At 38.4% G+C, this 21,100-nt stretch overlaps 1 protein-coding gene across 3 annotated transcripts in view; it reads right to left on the minus strand.

Moving 5' to 3' along the window:
• Positions 1-4,817: 4,817 nt before the first annotated feature.
• Plppr5 (phospholipid phosphatase related 5) overlaps positions 4,818-21,100 on the minus strand; it is a 125,623-nt gene continuing 109,340 nt past the window's right edge. For all 3 annotated transcript variants that reach the window (XM_021639261.2, XM_021639252.2, XM_060392825.1), the window contains one exon: positions 4,818-7,727. In XM_021639261.2, the coding sequence (XP_021494936.1) occupies positions 7,695-7,727 (33 nt within the window). In that variant the 3' untranslated portion in view covers positions 4,818-7,694. The remainder of the gene's footprint in view (positions 7,728-21,100) is intronic.

Genomic DNA, 21,100 nt, shown 5'->3' on the forward strand with positions numbered 1-21,100 from the left:
TACAAAGTGAATACATTGTAATGAGTAAAAAGGAAGGAAGGAAGGAAGGAAGGAAGGAAGGAAGGAAGGAAGGAAGGAAGGAAGGAAGGAAGGAAGGGAAAATTGCAGTTATTCTGTTATTCTTAAAGATATTAGTAGAAGAAAGAGAGAGAAAGAAAGAAGGAAAAAGAAAAAAAGAAAATAAAGAAAGAAAGAAAAGAAAGAAAGAAAGAAAGAAAGAAAGAAAGAAAGAAAGAAAGAAGAAAGAAAGAAAGAAAGAAAGAAAGAAAGAAAGAAAGAAAGAAAGAAAGAAAGAAAGAAAGAAAGAAAGAAAGAAAGGGGAAGAATGGAATGTTTGTTCCCCTTACAGTAATTCACATGTCAACACTCACGTCCCCAGTGTGATATCAAATGGAAAAGGGGCCTTTGGGAGGTCAGGAGAGTGTGACTCTTCTCACGGGATGTATTAGGGTCTCTAAAAAGCTAAAGAGAGCAGAGCTCTCTTGCTCTGTGTGTGCTCTGCTCTCTTGCTACTGTGTGTGCATGTGGTCTGTGTGTGTGTGTGTGTGTGTGTGTGTGTGTGTGTGTGTGTGGTGTATTTGCATATGGGGAGGATAAGAGAGGGTCTCTTACTGAACTTGGTACCAGAAAGTCCTGGTCATCTCCTTGTCTCCATTTCCAGGGGTGCTGAGGGTACAGGGCTATGATGGCACTTTGCAAAGGAGCTGGGGGTTTAAGTTTAGGTCTGAATGTGTGTTGAGCAAAGTGTTCTTACCCACTCATCTCTCACCCAAGTCCAAACATCTGTTTTTTAAATTACTTAGACTATGGCATTTAATTCCACAAGTCCAAGCTAAGGTGAGTTAGAATAGTGTTTACAGTTTGCACTTTGTGTCGTTTAACTTAGCCTCAGGAGTGGCTTTCCTACAACTGATACCTTATTTCTCCTGTTCCTAGGTTTGGATTGGCTATCAATATTTTATCTTTTTGGTGTTGCAAAGTATTTCAGAGAGTTTCAGGAATAGGAAAGTTTTGGTCAGAAACACTGCCTACAGTGCTCGTCTTCGTTTGTTTGTGTTAAAAGGCAGAGTCTTGTATGCTGCAGGTTGACCTCAAATTCACTGTCCTGTGCCTCTAAAGATGACTTTCAGTTACTGATCATCCCACTCCAGAGCACTGGAACAATGGGTTCCCACCACCGCATCTAGTTTCCGTGTTGTCAGAAGCTGAACTCATGATTTGTAAATCAATAAGCAATGCTTCTCCCAATGGAGATACACTTCTCCCCCTCAGGGACAAATTAATTCTTTCCATCCTGACTGCCGTCCTTATTTATACCACCACGCTCACTCCAATTAAGTGTGTGTGGCCACAGTTTTTAATCTCTCAGACAGTGCTCCACCGCCAATATCTCCTTGGCCACTTACATCCTTTGATGTCTCTAAACATGCCCTATTTCAGCTCCATTTGCAGCTCTGTCCTTCCTTTTCTTTGCTCAGTTTCATTCTCATTGGCCAAATCCTCTTTCAAATACACACTTTATAAAATGTCATAAGGATTGCCTGCTTTTTGATCCTCTGGCAGGGCTGCCTCACCAGGCCACAGGGAAAGAGGACATGCTCAGTCTTGATTTGACATGATGAGCTGGGGTGGATGTGGGGGGGAACTCCTCTTTTCAAAGGAATATGGAAAGGGGGTGGGAGGAGGGTGAGGCTGAGAGGAAAGAAAGGAGGAGGCTAAGATCAGGAATAAATAAATAAATTTTGAAAGGAAAAAATTGTCATAAGGATACACCATTTCTGAGAGGCAAAGATTCCACAAGTTAGCTTTCTATCCTTTGTGTGTGAACAGAACAACAGATCTCTGTGATCAATCTGAAAGAAGTGATATGATTGATCACTGGCTGTGATGGTTAGTGTTAGTTTTCAGCTTGACAGAATACGTAATTCCCTAGAAGATGGGCCTTCAGGCATGCCTGTGGAGAACAGCCTTGCTTATGTTTATTGAGGTGGGGGAATTAATCTTAATTTGGGGGAAGAATGTTTTCTGAACAGGAGCTAATTGCATATATATGTGTATATGCCATATATATGTCTATAACAATACATCTCATACATAATGCATACAATAAACACCACATATAAGAGTTTATAAAATGAAGAAAAATCAATTGATCATTAGCAATAATTCATTGTGATGTGTTTTCTAAATGTGGATACAATGTAACCAGACAGTTTCTTGCTCCTGCAACAACCCCTTCCCTGCTATTCCCATGCCTTTCTTGTCAGGATACATTATATCCCTACAGAACTGTAAACAAACAAACAAAAACCCAAACAAAACAAAATCAAACAAACAAAAAAACCCTTGTTGTGCTTAAGTTTCTTTGTTGGGGTATTTTATCAGATTGGTGATAAAGTAACTGAGACAACAGTCCAAATGCTTCTAGTACCTGGAAGCCTGAAGAGTACAATTAATACAATTACTAATTTATGTAGTCACTCAAAATTTGAATATGATTGTTACACAAGTGACACTGTTTAAACTATAGTAAGTAACATTTCTGAAACCCAGAACTGTACAAATCATGGTTTACACTCACATAAAATCCAGATATTATATGTATGCACTCATGTATGTATGTATATGTATATATATATTTATATATATATATAAATATATACATATTTATATGTATATATACATATAAATATAGTCAATGCATCCTATCATAGCATGTTTATCAATCTGTCTATCTATCTATCTATCTATCTATCTATCTATGGTCTGAGTTACCAACCTTACCTTTTGCACACTAGGTAAGCATACAATTTACCACTGAGTTGAATCTCCAGCCTTCATACCATCGTCTTGTACTTCTTTGTGTTTGCATATGAAAGTACGTGTTCTTCCTTTATTGTTACATTCAAGGGATGATGTAAAATGTTTACCCCTAAATAAAAGCCTTATTAAGTTTTCTGATATGTTAAGTACTAGAAAGAAAGTTCCCTAAGGAGTCTTACCATTCGTAGATGCAACTGGTACCTGGTGGAGTGATTATTCTTATTCAGTTATCATGACTTTTTTTTTTGCATTGTCATTTGTGTAGTCTTTGTGGTTAACAGAGTCCTCTAAATAGGTGAGGAATTCAAACCAGGAGGAAAGTAATTGAACATTTAAAAGCAATAGAAGTTTGTGGCAAATTTGATGGAAAACAAAACCTCAACTTCTCATCCATCTTGTAGGCTTAGATTTTTCACAAAACCTACTTTATTTAGAGTTCTTACACACCTTTACCCCCCTTTCCACTCCCCCCGAAACCTTAGGTAGGAGATTAGTAGGAAAATCTTTATCTACTTCCTGCTGATTAAGGTTGATGGGTCTTCATGGGATTACCACATTCAGTGGTAGGGATACCACAGGAGTCCAGTCCAAAGGCCAACACCAAGCAGCAGCAAGAATTAGCACGACAAGTCAGGGAAAGCTGCAGCATTCAGTTGGACAACCCCAGGAAGTTCTCTGGAACGTTTCTCTCTGTGAAGTCAAGTGTCAAAGAACGAAGATCAGTGCAGCGATGTCAATCCAGAAAGTGAAGCCTCACTGTTCATGGGCCTCTGTATACCTCCTCTCCTCAAAGTCCACCCAGGGGCATTTTCAGAAGGCCAAAGTCATGCCTCTCATAGGGGAGCGCTAACAGCAAAACATCACATGCCCTCGCACAAGCCAACCTCCAGCAAAACTTCATATGCCCAGCTTGCTGCAAAACATCACAGGAGAGAACTGAGTCTTCAAAGAAACCAGAAACTTCTACTTCATACCCCATTCTAAGACCCTTCTTAAAGCTGGTCCTGGGACTCATTGTGGTCTGTTCAATGAGATGGGGAAGCGGTGGTGCACTTGGCAAGCTTCAGCTCCCTCAAGCCATACTGCTCAGGCTCCTCAGTTTCCCCATGAAGCTTGTGGACTACGTGGAGAAGCCATCAGTTTCTCACACCATCCAGGAGCAGCGTATAGTCTGATAACTTTCATGTAAATGAGCAAAGCTACGTGTGCCTTTTCAGCTATCATTTAGTCACAACGTGTGAATCACTTGATGCACAGAAACATTCAGTAAAGTGCTGCTGGATGAAGGAAGGGTGGACTTTGTTCACAAGGAGCTCTATCTCCAAGGAAACATGACTAAAATGAAAAGTTATTGTGCAGCTTGGAGATTTTCTTTCTTTAACAATAATTCAGTTAAAATATATTTTATTTTTCTTCTCAATAGAAAAAAAAACCTGTTACCAGTTTTCAACTAATAAAAAGCCTTGATTTGTTTGTTTTTTATTATTATTTTTAACGAATTGTAAGTCATAGCATTTATAAAAAAAAAAAAAAAAAAAAAAAAAAAGGAACCCTAGAGCAAATTGTGAGGTTTTTGTTTTCAGTGAACAAATAGAATCAATTGTCACATATTACATATTGAGGGTAATCTTTCAGAGCACACAACCAGCGTTTGATAGATGATGTCCATAGGGCCAGGGTGAAGGTTTACATTTGCTCCATAGTTCCTCATCATTCACAGGAAGAAGATTGGCTACAGATTACACACCTGCTTGGTGTCCAAATTTGTTTCCAGAAGTTTATGATTTGTAACTATGGAGTCTTCCCAGATCCCAGGATGGTTCATAGGATGTCAGGGACATTTATCTGATCTCGAAGCTGTCTAAAATGGCCAGTTTGGGGCAATTTAAGGCACCCTCCAGCTAATATGAGAATTCTTAACTCCATGCACATTAGCAACCATTCTTTATTTCTCAAACCCAATAAACAGCAATCCGTGAGGAAAAAAAAACTGATTTTTTAATTTAATTTTTAAATTTTTATTTGAAAAATACAATACACAGCAGAGAATTATCTCTTCCCCCACTGTTCTTTCACAAAGGAAACTATGGTGAATGTAACCGAGATATTTGGCTAGGATAGATCCTGAGAAAAAGAGAGGCCCAGTTAGGAGTTGAATAGACAAACTCTGTCAAAGAAGGTTCTCCTCTCTTTTAACATAAAAGAGCCTTTTAAGTTACCTTAGGCATCAGATAAGACTTGTGCAGAATTTCTGCCATGCAAACAGACACTACTGAAGTTTTCAGCTTGAACGATTTACACTGACCTGGGCCCCAAGGAAGTAGAATAAAAATGAAATTCTCTATCAGAAAGGTGTGTGATTGCCTGCTTTTACTAGACTATGTATGTACATATTTATATCTTGTTATTAGTGCTTTCTTTTACAGGTCTGGGGATTGAACCCAGGCCCTGTGCATGCTAGCCAACTGGTGTGCCACTGAACTCCAGCTCCAGCCATCCTTTTGACATATTCTTAATTGTATTTTCCATTATTCTCAGTAATAGCATCATGGTTAAGTATTCTCTGCTGGGCTTGGTTGACTCACATATTTTTCCTGGACTTTTCATTGCACAACCTTGGGTTCATGATGCTTAAATATAACAGTAGAAGTGATTTCGTTCTTATCCCGGTTTGTTCTTTAATTTATAACTATTTTATTCTGACCAGGTTAAGAAAGATGAAAAACATCATCACTGACTTGGACATTTTTATACAATGTTAAGGCCTCCAAGGGGGGAAAATCTTGCTTGGGTCCTTCTAAAGTGGATAGAGAACCAGTAATATTAAGGAATTGTGCAGGCCTGACTAGCTACCCTGTTTTTGCTTGACATTATTTCAGTCCTAGGAAGCAAATTGACCATTGCTAATGCTTTCTAACGCATGTCTTTAAAGATGGGCAAGACATGCAAAATTTGCTCTAACTTTTCAAAAGAATTACATTGCTATGGAGATCTGCAATTTTTAAAATGGGATTTTTTTTTTTTAATTTGGCTTTTAGTGAAAGTGTTTTGACTCCTGAAAGATTGAATTGGGCAATTAAAATTGATTTGGAAGTAATAGACAAGTCTTTGATTTTAATTATTTGCTGACTTCTGTTGAAATTAAGAGAGTAAGGTAAGTGTTTACTTTCAACTCTCTTTCAAGACTAGAAAGACTTTTAAAAAATCAGTTTCTGCACATTTAAGTCAAAGTATTGTGGGTTAGCTTGAGAAGCAGCAAAATGACTCATGGCTTCATCTTTCTTATTCTGTGGAGATTCTTTCGCTTTTAGTCCCTTGATTTCTGTAAAGTCTGTCTCTCAGCCTATTTCCTGAATGACAGCTGAGGCGCAGAGCTGATACACTCCATTTGGACTACTCTTTTACGAAGAACCTCACATCTAGACACTGGAACTTCATTGTTATTAAATAGAATTATGAATATAATTCTGGATAGCTCTGTATTTATAGCCTTATGCTCACTCATATAAGGTAAACATTTAAAATACCGCAGACCTTCTGTAACCACATTTTGGCATTTCTCTTTTTTATTTTTCTTTCTTTTTCTTTTTTAAACATAGGTAGTTGCTCAGGACTCTAATGGCCTCATAATGGCCTCAGTGTCATGAAAGTTGAGGCATCTGTGGCATATTTGAGAAAAATGCAAGTCTCAGGGTATTTCTGCATTTTATATTTAACTCTCGCCTTGACTAGTGGTATGAGACTGGGTGTGTTATCAGTCTTGGCTTTATTTTTCTCATGTGGAAATAAAGCCATCTTTATATATTTATACATGACTGCTGTGAGGGTTAAATGATAAAATAAATAGAAATACACTTTAATTAATGTATTAGACAACTACAAAAATACATTAATTATATTTCTAGAATCTTCATCATACTTTCTAAGGTGTGGCCCTTTCCCGTTTAAATTATTTGAATTCTTGGCCAGTAACAAAAGCTTAAGAATGGACGACAGCCATTCTTGAGTTACTGTTAATGATGGAAAGATACTCAACAAAAAGGTATCATGGCTGGATTTACCTTAATCTATTCTAAATATTGCCTGCATTCAAAAACTGCAACTCAAACATTAAATCACAGCTGTCAAAGAAAAAGTCCAAATAAATAATTTTAATTATGATATATTACTCAGTGACAGTAAAAATTGGCATTTTCCCCTTTAAAAGCAGAAGCACCAGTCTTAGAATGTGTAGTATGAATGGTGTTTTAGGTGAAATATAGCATAATATAGTGAGCAAACAATTTAGTATAGGACATACTTTCTAAAAGTAAAGTGATTTCACACACTGAAATCTGTTAGAATGGAAATAATGTCATGCTGCATAATAAAAAGCCCCCATGACTTTCAAAATCACTTTAAATTAAATATGCTGTACTGCTGAATAGACATATGAAAAATTAAAAAGGCTTAACTAGCCCAAAATAGAGGGTTTCTTTTATACAAATATAACCCATGTGGAGGATTTTTTTCCACATAGTCACAGAGATTTTTTTTTTTTGAGAAACTAAAGCGACCATTTTATTTAAGATTTAACTTGTTCGTTTTATCATCATGTTTTCTCTGAACACCCACACATTTGTGCTGGGCTTTGTGCTGGGTGGCGGGAATACAGGAGGAAAAGCCATGGCCCTGCTCCTGAGGAGCTCACAGTCTATTGGGGGGGGTAGGGGTAGGGGAAGGGTCTCAGAGAGGGTGTTATTGGGTTTCAAAATTATAAAAAGTCTCAGACATGTTTTTATAAATTTCCTGTGTAATCAAATAAACTTTGTTATGAATGGATGGTAAAAAGGGATGATGTCCAGTGCAGGGAAAAACCATCTGCTTCTGTATCATGTGACTTCCGCAAAGGCAGTGATGTGGTTCTGCAAAAGAAAAGGGGATTCCAGAGTCAGAGTCCGGGGGAAACTGATTCAGTGAAGTACTTAGCATTTTGATGAATAACTATGAACTTAATGTAGAACTGTGCCCCACATGTTTGTTGCCAAAACACACAATTTTGTTAAACTCACTTCTCTGTTCTGTTACATAATGTTAGCTAATTATATCTTTTATACAGCACTCTTAATTAACTGAATAGATTGAAATGTTATACCTGCTTTATTCAAAATTAACACTAAAATTTGGGTAGATAAAAACAGCCACGGCAGATACATTAATATTCTCTTCACTGTTAATGGAATTTCAATGTGCACGCTGCAGTTTCAGACTAATTGCTCCCTGTGAGACAGATGGTTTAGAGTGAGGTGGGCAAATGCACAGACTGAAATAGTGTTCCTTAGTTAACGTAGATCTACTTAAATGCATCCTTTTGAGGCATGAATTTAGACTCTACATTGCAGTCTGGATTTGCTGCGGTTGCTATTTGTTTTGACCACAGGATTCTTGACAGCCCTGCCATTTTTGCTTCTTCTCCTCTTAAAAAGCCATCAATTATGGAGAAATAAACTTTTTAGAATGGCTAAATTTGAAATAGATTCAGGCATGTCATATGTTATGTCACAGATGCTGAGATACTGCAGTAAAAATTCGGCAGTATACGATTAATCCTGATGCATGTGGGATTATGTTGAGATGGAGCTGGAAGGGCAATCTCATTGTATCACAGCAACATTACAAAAAAAGGTACAATTCATCCAGAGTAGTCATGTTCAGAGCCACACAAAACAGAGACTCGGGTGTGGCCATGATGGAGATTAAGGCCAAGAAGTTGAAGAATAGACTTTGCAAGAATTGTTTCTAGTCCACAGCACACTAGCAGATGAAATACTGAGGCTGGTCCTTGAGTGCAGGTGTCCCCGGGGAAGGAGCCATTTTGTGTATGAAAAGTTGTTTGAGATGCTAAAATTTAGAAAGCTCCAGATCAATTTTGATGTTCTACATGACTGAGCTGCCAGACAGAGGAGCTGGAAACTGAGCGTAGGTGCTCCACCAGAGCAGAAACTGCTCACAACCACCAAGCCACCTCTCCAGCCCAGTTCAAGTCCAATTTTAATGATCCAAGTTCTACACGAACATCTCCATTATATTACTTCTTTCTCTATCTATACAGATTGCACCATGTAACATAATAAGTATGTCATGTGAGAGAAGACTCATTTATTTATGACAACAAAATTTGGTGATGGCTTGCTATTTCACGAGATCTTCCTCCCTTTCAAAAAAAATCAGAAAATGCAAAAGAACATTCCAGAAAAAATATCCAGAATCAAAAGATTTCAGGAAATAAAATTTTAAAAATTATCGATGTTTATTTCACTAAGGAATGCTAGAGCTCCCTTGAGGAAAATAAGTAGCTGAGAGGTGGGGTGCAGGCCTTGGTGGCCGTTCTGTAAACCTGCACTAAAGGACCCAGTCCTCTGTATTTGTTCTACTTCACAACACAGCTCCAACAGCAGTGCGCTAATGCGCACATACGTTTATTGCCTTAATTGGAGGTGTTCGCAGTGGCTAATCCCCATTATCCAGCCGAAGAGCCTGGCCAGGCAGTCTTTAAAGGACCTCCCCTGTGAATTTTCTTCTTCGTTGTCTTCAATACATTGGTTTTGGATCACCTACAAAATGTGTTTTACACATGATTTAAATTTTAACTTCTTTGCTCCAGTGAAAGTACTGGTTGCTTCCAAGTTCTATGTTGTTGTATTGTTAGATCACACACAAATGTTTAAGTAAGGTTTTAAAAAGCATCTTAGAAACAGAATGGTGCATCAATGGAGTTGAATAGAAGACCCAGAAATAAACCCACACACCTACGGATACTTGATTTTTGACAAAGAAGCCAAAAACCATATGATGGAAAAAAGATAGCATCTTCAACAAATGTTGATGGTCTAACTGTATGTCTAGATGCAGAAAAAATGCAAATAGATCCATATTTATCACCCTGCACAAAACTAAAGTCCAAATGGATCAAAGACCTCAACATAAAACTAAACACAATAAATCTGTTAGAAGAAAAAGTGGGGAAGAGCCTAGAAACTCATTGGCACAGGAGACAAACTCCTGAACAGAACACCAACAGCACAGGCTCTAAGAGCAATAATCAATAAAAGGAACCTCATGAAACTGAAAAGCCTCTGTAAAGAAAAGAACACTGTTATCAGAACAAAACGACTGCCTACAGACCAGGAAAGGATGTTCACCAACCCTATATCTGACAGAGGGCTAATATACAGAATATATAAAGAACTAGAGAAGTTAAAAAGCAACAAATTAAGTAATCCAACTAAAAAACAGGGTACAGAGCTAAACAGGGAATTCTCAACACAAGAATAGCGAATGGCAGAGAAACATTTAAAGAAATGTTCAATGTTCTTAGTCATCAGGGAAATGCAAATCAACACTACCCTGAGATTTCACCTTACACCCATCAGATTGGCTAAGATCAAACACTCAAGTGACAACACATGCTGGAGAGGATGTGGAGAAAGGGGAACCCTCCTCCATTGCTGGTGGAAATGTAAACTTGTACAACCACTTTGAAAATCAATCTGGTGCTTTCTCAGACAATTAGGAATAATGCTACCTCAAGATCCAGCTATAGCACTCCTAGGCATATATCCAAAATATGCTCAAGTATACAAGAAGGACATTTGCTCAACCATGTTCATAGCAGCTTTATTCATAAAAGCCAGAATATGTAAACAACTCAGATGTCACTCAACTGCGGAATGGATACAGAAACTGTGGCACATTTATACAATGCAATAGTACCCAGCAATTTAAAACAAGGAAATCTAGGTTCTTGCTATTATGAATAAAGCTTCTACGAACATGGTAGAGCAAATGTCCTTGTTGTGTACTTGAACATATTTTGAATATATGCCTAGAGGTGGTATAGCTGGATCTTGAGGAAGCAGTATTCCTAATTGTCTGAAAAAGCACCACATTGATTTCCAAAATGGTTGTAAAAGTTTACATTCCCACCAGCAATGGAGGAGGGTTCCCCTTTCTCCACATCCTCTCCAGCCTGTGTTGTCACTTGAGTTTTTTATCTTAGCCATTCTGATGGGTGTAAGGTGAAATCTCAGGGTACTTAGAAATTGTGGTACTTTTACACAATGGAATACTACGCAGCAATTTAAAAAAAAAAAGGAAATCATGAAATCCACAGGGAAATGTTGGGATCTAGAAAAGATCATCCTGAGTGAGGTATCCCAGAAGCAGAAAGACACACACAGTATATACCCACTTATAAGTGGGTACCTTATAAGACCTATAAGATAGGATAAACATACTAAAATCTGTACACATAAAGAAGATAAACAAGAAAGAGGACCCGATCTAAGATGATCAATCCTCACTTAGAAAGGCAAATGGAATGGACATTGGAGGTAGGAGAAAACAAGTAACAGGACAGGAGCCTATCATAGAGGGCCTCTGAAAGATTCTACCTATCAGTGTATCAAAGCTGATGCTGAGACTTATAACCAATCTTTGGGCAAAGTGCAGGGAATCATATGAAAGAAGGGGAAGTTAGTATGACCTGGAGAGAAAAGGAGCTCTACAAGGACCAAAAATATCTGAGCACAGGGGTCTTTTCTGAGACTTTTCCAACCAAGGACCATGCATGGATATAACCTAGAACTCCTGTAAAAATGTAGCCCATGGCAGCTCAGTATCCAAGTGGGTACCCAGGTAAGGGGAACAGGGACTGTTTCTGACATTAACTCCATGGCTTGCTCTTTGACCTCCCCCCACCAAGGGAGGAGCAGCTTTGCTAGGGCACAGAGGAGGACATTGCAGCCAATCCTGAAGAGACCTGATGAGCTACGGTCAGATGGAAGGGGAGAAGTGCCTCCCCTATCAGTGGACTTAGAGAGAGGCAGGGAGGAGATGAGGAATGGAGGATTGGATTGAAAGGGAATGAAGGAAGGGGCTACAACTGGGATACAAAGTTAATAAACTATAACTAATATAAAAAATAAAAAATTAATTAAAATAAAAGGAAATCATGAAATTGGCAAGCAAATGTTGGTGACTAGAAAAAAATCACCCTGAGTGAGGTATCCCAGACACAGAAAGACACACACGTTATAATGATACATAGTCACTTCTAAGTGGATATTAGACCTATAATATAGGATAAACATACTAAAATCTGTATACCTAAAGAAACAAAGCAAGAAGGAGGACCCTGGGGAAGATGATCAATCCTCACTCAGAAAGGCAAACTTGATAGACATCGGAAGGGGAAGAAAACAGGGAATAGTACAGGATCCTACCATAGAGGGCCTCTGAAAGACTCTACCCAGCAGGGTATCAAAGCAGTTGCTCAGGCTCATAGCCAAACTTTAGGCAGAGTGCAGGGAATCTTATGAAAGAAGGGGAAGATAGAAAGACCTGGAAGGGACAGGAGTTCCACAAGGAGAGCAACAGAACAAAAATAATCTGGACACATGGGTCTTTTCTAAGACTGATACTCCAACCAAGGACCATGCATGGAGATAACCTAGAAGCCCTGTGCAGATATAGCCCATGACAGCTGTGTCTCCAACTGGTTTCCCTAGTAATAGGAACAGGGGCTGTCTCTGACATGAACTCAGTGGTTGGCTCTTTGATGCCCCCTTGAGGGGAGATCAGCTTTACCAGGCCACAGAGGAAGACAATGCAGCCAGTCCTAGTGAGACCTGATAGACAGATAGTCAGAGGGAAAGGGAGGAGGACCTCCCCTATCAGTGGAATTGGGCAGGGCTATGGGAGGAGATGAGGGAGGGAGGGGGATTAGGAGGGGAAGATGGACAAGGCTACAGCTGGGATACAAAGTGAATAAACTGTAATTAATTAAAAACTTAATTTTAAAAAAGCATCCTATAGGGATGTGTATCTGATACCCTCACTTATTTGTTATGTGAAGATTTCTTCCAAATAATTTGAGTGATATCATTTAGTAGAGAGAAATGAGTAAAATTCCTATTTTCAAGACAGAAAAAAAGACCTTGTGTCTTAACAAGAATCTGTAGAGTCATCTTTAGTTTTAACTTATGTTTGAATTTATTGCGTAGTCATTAGCTCTCTTGGTGAAGAAGATGAATGACACAGAAGACTCTGCAGCCAGACAGACTAAATATCAAAGTGTTTAAATGTGGGTTTCATCACAACGGGAAATTGCCAAGCAATTTGACCATCAAAAAATCCAGCTTTCTCACTTAATTGAATGGATTTTTATTAATGTCAAATGATATATGTATAGCCTTTCTTATCCCCATTCCAACCTTATATTTGTGGTTTATCTATCATTTATCTGTGGGTGATAAAATTCAAAGAAACAAGCCAAGCCAAAATAATTTAGACAATTAAAGGTGAAAATGAAGAAAAGAAAAAAAAGTATTAAAAATAATGGGTCAGTAGTTCATATATAAAATCCACCATTTGTTCTTTTTACATAAAGTCCACAACTTTACATTAGAAAGAATACAAATGTAATATCCAAACCAACCTCAAAATTCCAATGCTACTTCCATGAAAGATACAAATTCATTTGATGGCAGAAACCTAACTAATTAGATAGATAATTTATGCTCTGTGTTTTGCTTAGCAATAGTCTTTGATTAAAAGTCACCCACTACCCATGACTGCTTGTGTAACAGTATACACACTTTTATAAAAATACAAAAATCTTGAAAAACATTTGGTGCCAAGGATACTGAATAAGGAATCGTAGACCTACGGTTAAATCCACCACCAGTCAGTCCAATGCTATATGAATGCTGCCTACATTTACCAGGGGAAGCTAGGTTGGATGTCATCATCAAGAACACTGCCATATTTCATTTCCCATTTGTTTCCTGATTTCATTCATTGTCTGCTTTGAGACAGGAACCATGGACAGAAGAGAAAACAGAAAATGCCTGATTCGATGGCTCATGCCTATAATCTGGACAAAAAGATGGGATACAGAGTTCAAGGGCAGATATAGCTACATAGTGAGGTCAAGAGTGGCCTGTGTTACCGAGACTCTTCCTGAAGAAACAAAAAGTCCAAACAAGATAAGCAACAAAAGTAGCACCCAAAAAAGAGAAAGTGTTCTTTGATCCCCTCTAATACATCCTCCTAATAATTTGTAAAAGGAGTGAGATATTTCAGTAAAGATTTCTCTTCATTTTTTAATGATAAAGACATTATTAGAAAAACTCAGACTTGAGGCTGTAGAATTGGTAAAAAAAAATTCAAACTAAGTTATTATTTTGTTTAAAGAAACTGGGAATGAGGGAAGATAAAACTCAGTCCTCATTTTACTGGAGGACTTTTTCCGAGTTTGTTTCTCTACAGTGCCCTTGTTTTAGTGCAGGTTTGGCATTAATTCAGAGTTGTTTGTTGTTTTTGTGGGTTTTATCCATTCAAGAATTTCCCTTTTTTGTGCAATTAAAAGGGAGCTAAAAGCTACTTTCAGAAATAATCCTGTCTCCCTAGGAATAAGAGGTCTCTGGGAGGCTATTTTCTCTTTTTCTGACAAGTTCGTTAAACAAAGGGCTGGCTTAGGCTCTGTCAGAGCATTAGCTACAGAGCTCAGGAGCCTGAGTAGCCACAGAAGCTGCAGCTCCCAGCCTTGATCTTTAGTGGCACCTGTGCTCATCCTGGACTTACTGTTGGATTTTGACTAAATACTGGCACAACCCCAGAGGCTTGGATTTAATTGGTTGGAGGACTACAGCTGCCAGAGTGCAGAAAGCTCTCTGGTTGATCCTAGTGTGAAGCCTTTACTGAGAGCTGCTGCATCGGAAAATCAGCTGACACGTTTGCATTGAAGCCAAGTTCAGGCTTAATATCCAAATCACCCAGGAAGCCAGAGGTGTAGTGCCTCGACCTCCAGACCTAAGCCAGTGCCCACTGTGGCAGAATCCCTTGGCTTGTGGCCCAGAATTTCACCATTATTGAAAGTGCTATTAAAAAAAACGTCCATTGGTGGATGTAGGTATCCAAATGCTTTGTCCTCTAAGTTTCACATCTCTCCTAAGGGTCAGCTCTTTCCTATCTATCAAACAGTCCATAGTCTTGGCTATGTTCCTAGAAACCTATCAAGTTAGGAATGTAAATTCCTGGTTTCCCTTGTCTGACTAAATGTTTGACCATGAAGACATGTCTTGACAGCTAATCCCAGCTTTAGGTTCTATGTTCTCCCAGTCATCTGCCCCCCATGGTTGATGATCTGGCCATGCTTAACAACCTCCCCAAGCCTCTTATACCCAGGCACTTGCTTGACCCGTTGGCAAATGATTCTTCCTGTCTCTTTTTTAGGAGGCGCAGTGAGGTATAAGTGGGTGTCCTCATCTACTACCGCTCTCAGCGCTGTCTGCTTACTAAACTGTCTCCATCATCCCTGGGTTGTCATCTCAGGAGGCCTGAGAAATCTACTTTGGGCCTTTCACGTGGTATTTACTCAAGTGTCACTCACTATGACACTAATAGAAATCAAGTCGATATTCTTAGTAACTGTAACTTATCCATAAGTTGTTCTCATGCATCTTTTGGGTTAATTTTAACCTGACTAACTGCAACCTTGTCTGTTGAGTTCCCTTTTAACCTTCAAAAATGCTTTGGATTGGTTACATAAAGCGATCCCCAACAAAGAAGAAGCAGAGGACATAGATAAAGAAGCAGGTGCACCATAAATTCCTTTATAACCAGTTGCTGATTAACACCGAGAAGCTTGCGTGTTTCCACAAAAATCCACTAGTCAGTAAAAATCCAGATGGCCCACTTTCCTTTCCCAGGTGTGTGTGTGCCTATAATTTATGAATGAATAGAAATGTTTATTCATACAAAATCCTGTACATTAATATTTATATCAGCTGCATTCATAATTTCCTTTGATGACATTCAACCCAAATGCTCCCCCAGTCAGCTGATGAGAAACGAAACTGTGTTACAGCCTATAAACAGAACGCCTCTCAAAGGGTGGCAAGCACATTGACACAACCAGGAAAGAGCCAGACTCAAAGACCTGCATCCTATGAAAGCCCATTTAGTACACCCTAAGAAAGGGTGTAGGGGCAGAAGGCAGATCAGTGGTTACCGGGGGTGAGTGCTGAAGGCAGGCTGACTATAAGAAGGGAGCTATTTCGGGTGGATTGAAGATTCTATAACTTAATGTTGGTTATGTGAAAGCCCCCTTTTTCTCAGAACTCTTAAAATTGGGAGTTTTAGGGAATAGGGAAATACCTCGTATATAAAGCGATTGCTCTACAAGATTGAGGGGCCAAGTTTCACCTGCAGAACCTACCTCAAAAATACTAGGTGTTGTGGTACACATCTGTAACCCTAGCACCGGACAATCAGAGGCAGTCAGAGAACCTGTCAGAGAACCTGTCAGAGAACCTGTCAGAGAACCTGTCAGAGAACCTGTCGTTCGCTGGCTCGACAGCCTAACTCATGCTCACGGTGGTCAGAGATCCCATCTCAAAGACAAGGTAGATGACATCTAAGGAGGATTTCCCAAGGTTGACCTCTGGCCTCCATGTACACATGTTCATGTATGCATATATGCCTGCACACACACACAAAAGTGATTTTGCAGGATATAATATTTTTCTTATTATACCTAAATTTAATTTAAAAAATAGGAGCTGTCCAAAAGCAAGGTATAATGTCTAGAATTTGGGTTTTCAGGTCTGGAATCATTATTTCAATATCAAATTTTCATCACGGAAGAAAAATATGCAATAAATTTCTTGGAAAATATTCTAATAACACATTTAAAATGAGCTAGCTTGTTGATTTGTATTTATTGAGCTGACGAAGTTCTCAAGAACAATGTTTTCCACTGTCAGAGAACACATAGATGTATAAATTAAGCCCAAAGCATTCACTCTCCAGTCAGTGTTTCCATTCCTATAAACTTAAACCATTACTTGACCTTACAAGGACACATATTTATAATGCTTGCCTTAGTGTTGTTAGTAATTATGGGAAATTGGAAGAAGAATCTTTTATGCCTAGCTAGGAAGATGTTTGCATAATTTATATAGATGACAATTCTCCATATTGCATAAGACAGTGATCTTTAATTTGATCTCTGAAGTGACAAATGCAGAACATATTGCCACAAATAAAAGGGAAAAAAATCACTTTTGTATTATGGCCAGTTTTGTGACCCTGGTTATGTTACTTTATATCTCTTTCTCCACACAATGGCAATAGGGTATACTCCAATATTTTCTCATAGAAACAAAATGGCAATTTATGTGTGAAGTTCTCTGCCGAACTTGAGACTCCTGTTAATTTTCATAGAAGCTTAGCTTTTACTGTTAAGGTTGATGATATATTGTTTCATTTATTAATTTATAACCATATCTATTGTAAGAGATATGAGCAAGCCCTATCTTTCAGTTCATCATAACCTGTACAGAAACCTGTGTATACAATCACAGATTTTTGTTGTTATTTAGTAAGACAGCCTGTCATTATGGAGCCTGGACTAACCCCATAGTCTCTATGTAGGCATCATGGTTTGCTTACCTCAGTCTTCAAAGCACTAAAGTTACAAGGATGTGGAACCACACATGACTTTCTCTTGAAATCTGCTTTAAGAAAATGTTTCAGGGGACTTGGTGTAACGGCTTAAGCAGAAAAGTGCTTACCATAGAAGCATGAGGACCTGAGTTTGAATTCTAAGTACTCAGGTAGAAAGCTGGACATAGTAGGTGTGTCTATTATCTGGTACCATGGGAAAAGAAACAGGCTCATAGAACAGCTAGTGTAGCTGAAGTGATAAAATTGAGAATAAGTGACAGAAAATGTAAAAAAAAAAAAAAAAACACAAAACATTTAGACACCATATATAAAACTTTGGCTTTCAAAAACATGCACACATGTACATGCTCATTCTAATGTGTACATAACCACACACTTACACACCACACACACATGCATGCATACATACAGAGTGAGAGAGAGAGACAAAGTGAGAGATTTCAAGTTATCATATAATAAGATATGTATACTTTCTGTTCAGTTTTTGTTGTTTTTTTTTAATCTGAATGCTTTCTTCCTTTCTCTTTTCTTCCTTCCATCTCTTCTCTTCACACCTTCCCTCTTCTCTACTCCCCTATTTGTTCTTTCCTCTCTTCTTTCATTTCTATTTATTTATTCATTCATTCATTCATAGTGGATGTCCAGCTCAGGGTTTCAAACACAGTAGCTAACCAGCTGCTAAACTACAACCTCAGCCTTGCATTTTAATTTTTTTATATAAATTTTTAAAATATTTTTTATTATTACAATTTATTCACTTTGTATCACAACTTAAGCCTCCTTTCTCATCCCTACCCAATACTACCCTCCCTCCTTTTTCTAACCATATGCCCCTCCTTTAGTCCATTGATAGGGGTGGTCCTCTTCCCTTTCCATCTGACTCTAGCGTATCAGGTCACATCAGGACTGGCTGCATTGTCTTCCTCTGTGGCCTGGTAAGTCTGCTCCCCATTCAGAGGGAGGTGATCAAAGAGCCAGCCACTGAGTTCATGTCAGCCCCTGTTCCCATTACTAGGGAAACCAGTTGGAGACTCAGCTGCCATGGGCTACATCTGTGCAGGGCTTCTAGGTTATCTCCATGCATGGTCCTTGGTTGGAGTATCAGTCTTAGAAAAGACCCCTGTGTCCAGAAATTTTGGTTCTGTTGCTCTCCTTGTGGAGCTCCTGTCCCTCCCAGGTCTTTCTATCTTCCCCTTCTTTCATAAGATTCCCTGCACTCTGCCTAAAGTTTGGCTATGAGCCTGAGCAACTGCTTTGATACCCTGCTGGGTAGAGTTTTTCAGAGGCCCTCTGCAGTAGGCTCCAGTCCTGTTCCCTGTTTTCTCCTGCTTCAGATGTCTATCCCATCTGCTTTATCAGTGAGGACTGAGCAACTTCCCTAGGGACCTCCTTCTTGTTTAGCTTTTTTAGGAGTATAGATTTTATTATGTTTATCCTATATTATATAGCAAATATCTGCTAATAAGTGAATATATACCAGGTGTGTCTTTTTGCTCCCGGGATACCTCACTTAGGATGATATTTTCTAGATCCCAAAATTTGCCTGCAAATTTCTTGATTTCCTTGTTTTTAATTGCTGGATAGTATTCCATTGTGTAAATGAACCACAATTTCTGTATCCATTCCTCCATTGAAGGACATCTGGCTTGTTTCAAGCTTCTGGCTATTACAAATAAAGCTGCTATGAACATGGTTGAGCAAACAGCATTGTTGTATACTTGAGAATATGCCTAGGAGTGTTACAGCTGCATCTTGAGGTAGCACTATTCCTAACTGTCTGAGAAAGCACCAGATTGATTTTCAAAGTGGTTGTATAAGTTTACATTCCCACCAGCAATGGAGGAGGGTTTCCTTTCTCCACATCCTCTCCAGCATGTGTTGTCACTTGAGCTTTTGATCCTAGCCATTCTGATGGGTGTAAGGTCAATTCTCAGGATTGTTTTGATTTGCATTTCCCTGATGACTAAGGACGTTGAGCATTTCTTTAAGTGTTTCTCTGCCATTCAATATTTCCTCTATTGAGAATTCTCTGTTTAGCTCTGTACCCCATTTTTCATTGGATTGCTTGATTTGTTACTTTTTAACTTTTTGAGTTCTTTATATATACTGGATATTAGCCCTCTGTCAGATAAAGGGTTGGTGAAGATCCTTTCCTAATCTGTAGGCTGTTGTTTTGTTCTGATGACAATGTCCTTTGCTTTACAGAAGCTTTTCAGTTTCATGAGGTCCCGTTTTTTGACTGTTGATCTTAAAGCCTATGCTATTGTTGTTCTGTTCAGGAGTTTGTCTCCTGTGCTAATGAGTTCAAGACTCTTCCCCACTTTTTTTTTTTTCCTAAGAGATTTGGTGTGTCTGGTTTTATATTGAGGTCTTTCATCCACTTGCACTTTTGTTTTGTGCAGGGTGAAAAGTATGGATCTATTTGCATTTTTCTACCTGTAGACATCCAATTAGACCAGCAGCATTTGTTGAAGATGCTATCTTTTTTCCATCGTATGGTTTTTGGCTTCTTTGTCAAAAATCAAGTATCCATAGGTGTGTGGGTTTATTTCTGGGTGTTTTATTCTAATTCATTGATTCATCATTCTGTTTTCTGTGCCAGAACCATGCAGTTTTTATTACTGTTGCTCTGTAGTACAGCTTGAAAGCAGGGATGGCAATACCTCCAGAAGCTCTTTTATTGTACAGGATTGTTTTAGCAATTGTTTGTGTGTGTGTGTATGTTTGTTTCTCCATATGAACTTTTCTTTCAAAGTCTGTAAAGAATTGTGTTGGTATTTTGATGGGAAATGCATTGAATCTGTAGATTGCTTTCGGCAGGATGGCCACTTTCACTATGTTAATCATACCAATCCATGAGCATGGGAAATCTTTTCATCTTCTGATATCTTCCTCGATTTCTTTCTTCAGAGACTTGAAGTTTTTTTCAAATAGGTCTTTCACTTATTTGGTTAGATTCACAACAAGGTACTTTATGTTATTAGAGGCTATTGTGAAGGGTGTTGTTTCCCTAATTTCTTTCTCAGCCCTTTTGTCTTTTGTATGCAGGAGGGTTACTGATTTTTTGTTTGTTTGTTTGTTTGTTTGTTTGAGTTAATTTTGTATCCAGTCACTTTGCTAAAAGGTGTTTATCAGCTAAAGGAGTTCTCTGGTTGAATTTTGGGGGTCACTCATGTATACTATTATATCATCTGTGAATAGAGATACTTGCATTTTAATTTTTAAATAAGATACTCAAACTGGTGACTTTTGTTTTTTTGACAGTTTTTTTTACTAACAATAAATTAACAAAAATGGTTAGTTCCATTAAGTCAGTGGGTTTAATTTACTGTTTTTTTTAAGTATTTTTTATGAAAAACATTTTCGTCATTCTTAGATGGTCCACACTGCAGAGGAGAGGTTGGCAGCTCTGAACACCTGCCTGTGTATAAAGGCATGTGCTGCTCAGAGGAGATTGTTCATCCACCATTCCACCACTGCTTTTCTCCCCTTAACTAACAGCTGAGTAAATCATATCCGCTTAAGCTATACTGATCAACCACTGTGCCACTCAGAAGTAATTCTCAGAAAGAAAGCTTTTATAAAATTTTCTGGATAACCGAGAGAAGGAAGTCTGCTTCTTAGTCCTTATCTTGTATAATATGATTCATATATAGAGTGGAAAACTAGATCCTGAGTATGCAGATGAAAACAGCAAAAACAATAGTGTGAAACTGACACAGGATGCTAGTGTATCTAGTGTGTATTTGGTCTAAAAGATGTTAGT

This window comes from Meriones unguiculatus, chromosome 10, assembly GCF_030254825.1.
Source record: "Meriones unguiculatus strain TT.TT164.6M chromosome 10, Bangor_MerUng_6.1, whole genome shotgun sequence".
Taxonomy (NCBI): domain Eukaryota; kingdom Metazoa; phylum Chordata; class Mammalia; order Rodentia; family Muridae; genus Meriones; species Meriones unguiculatus.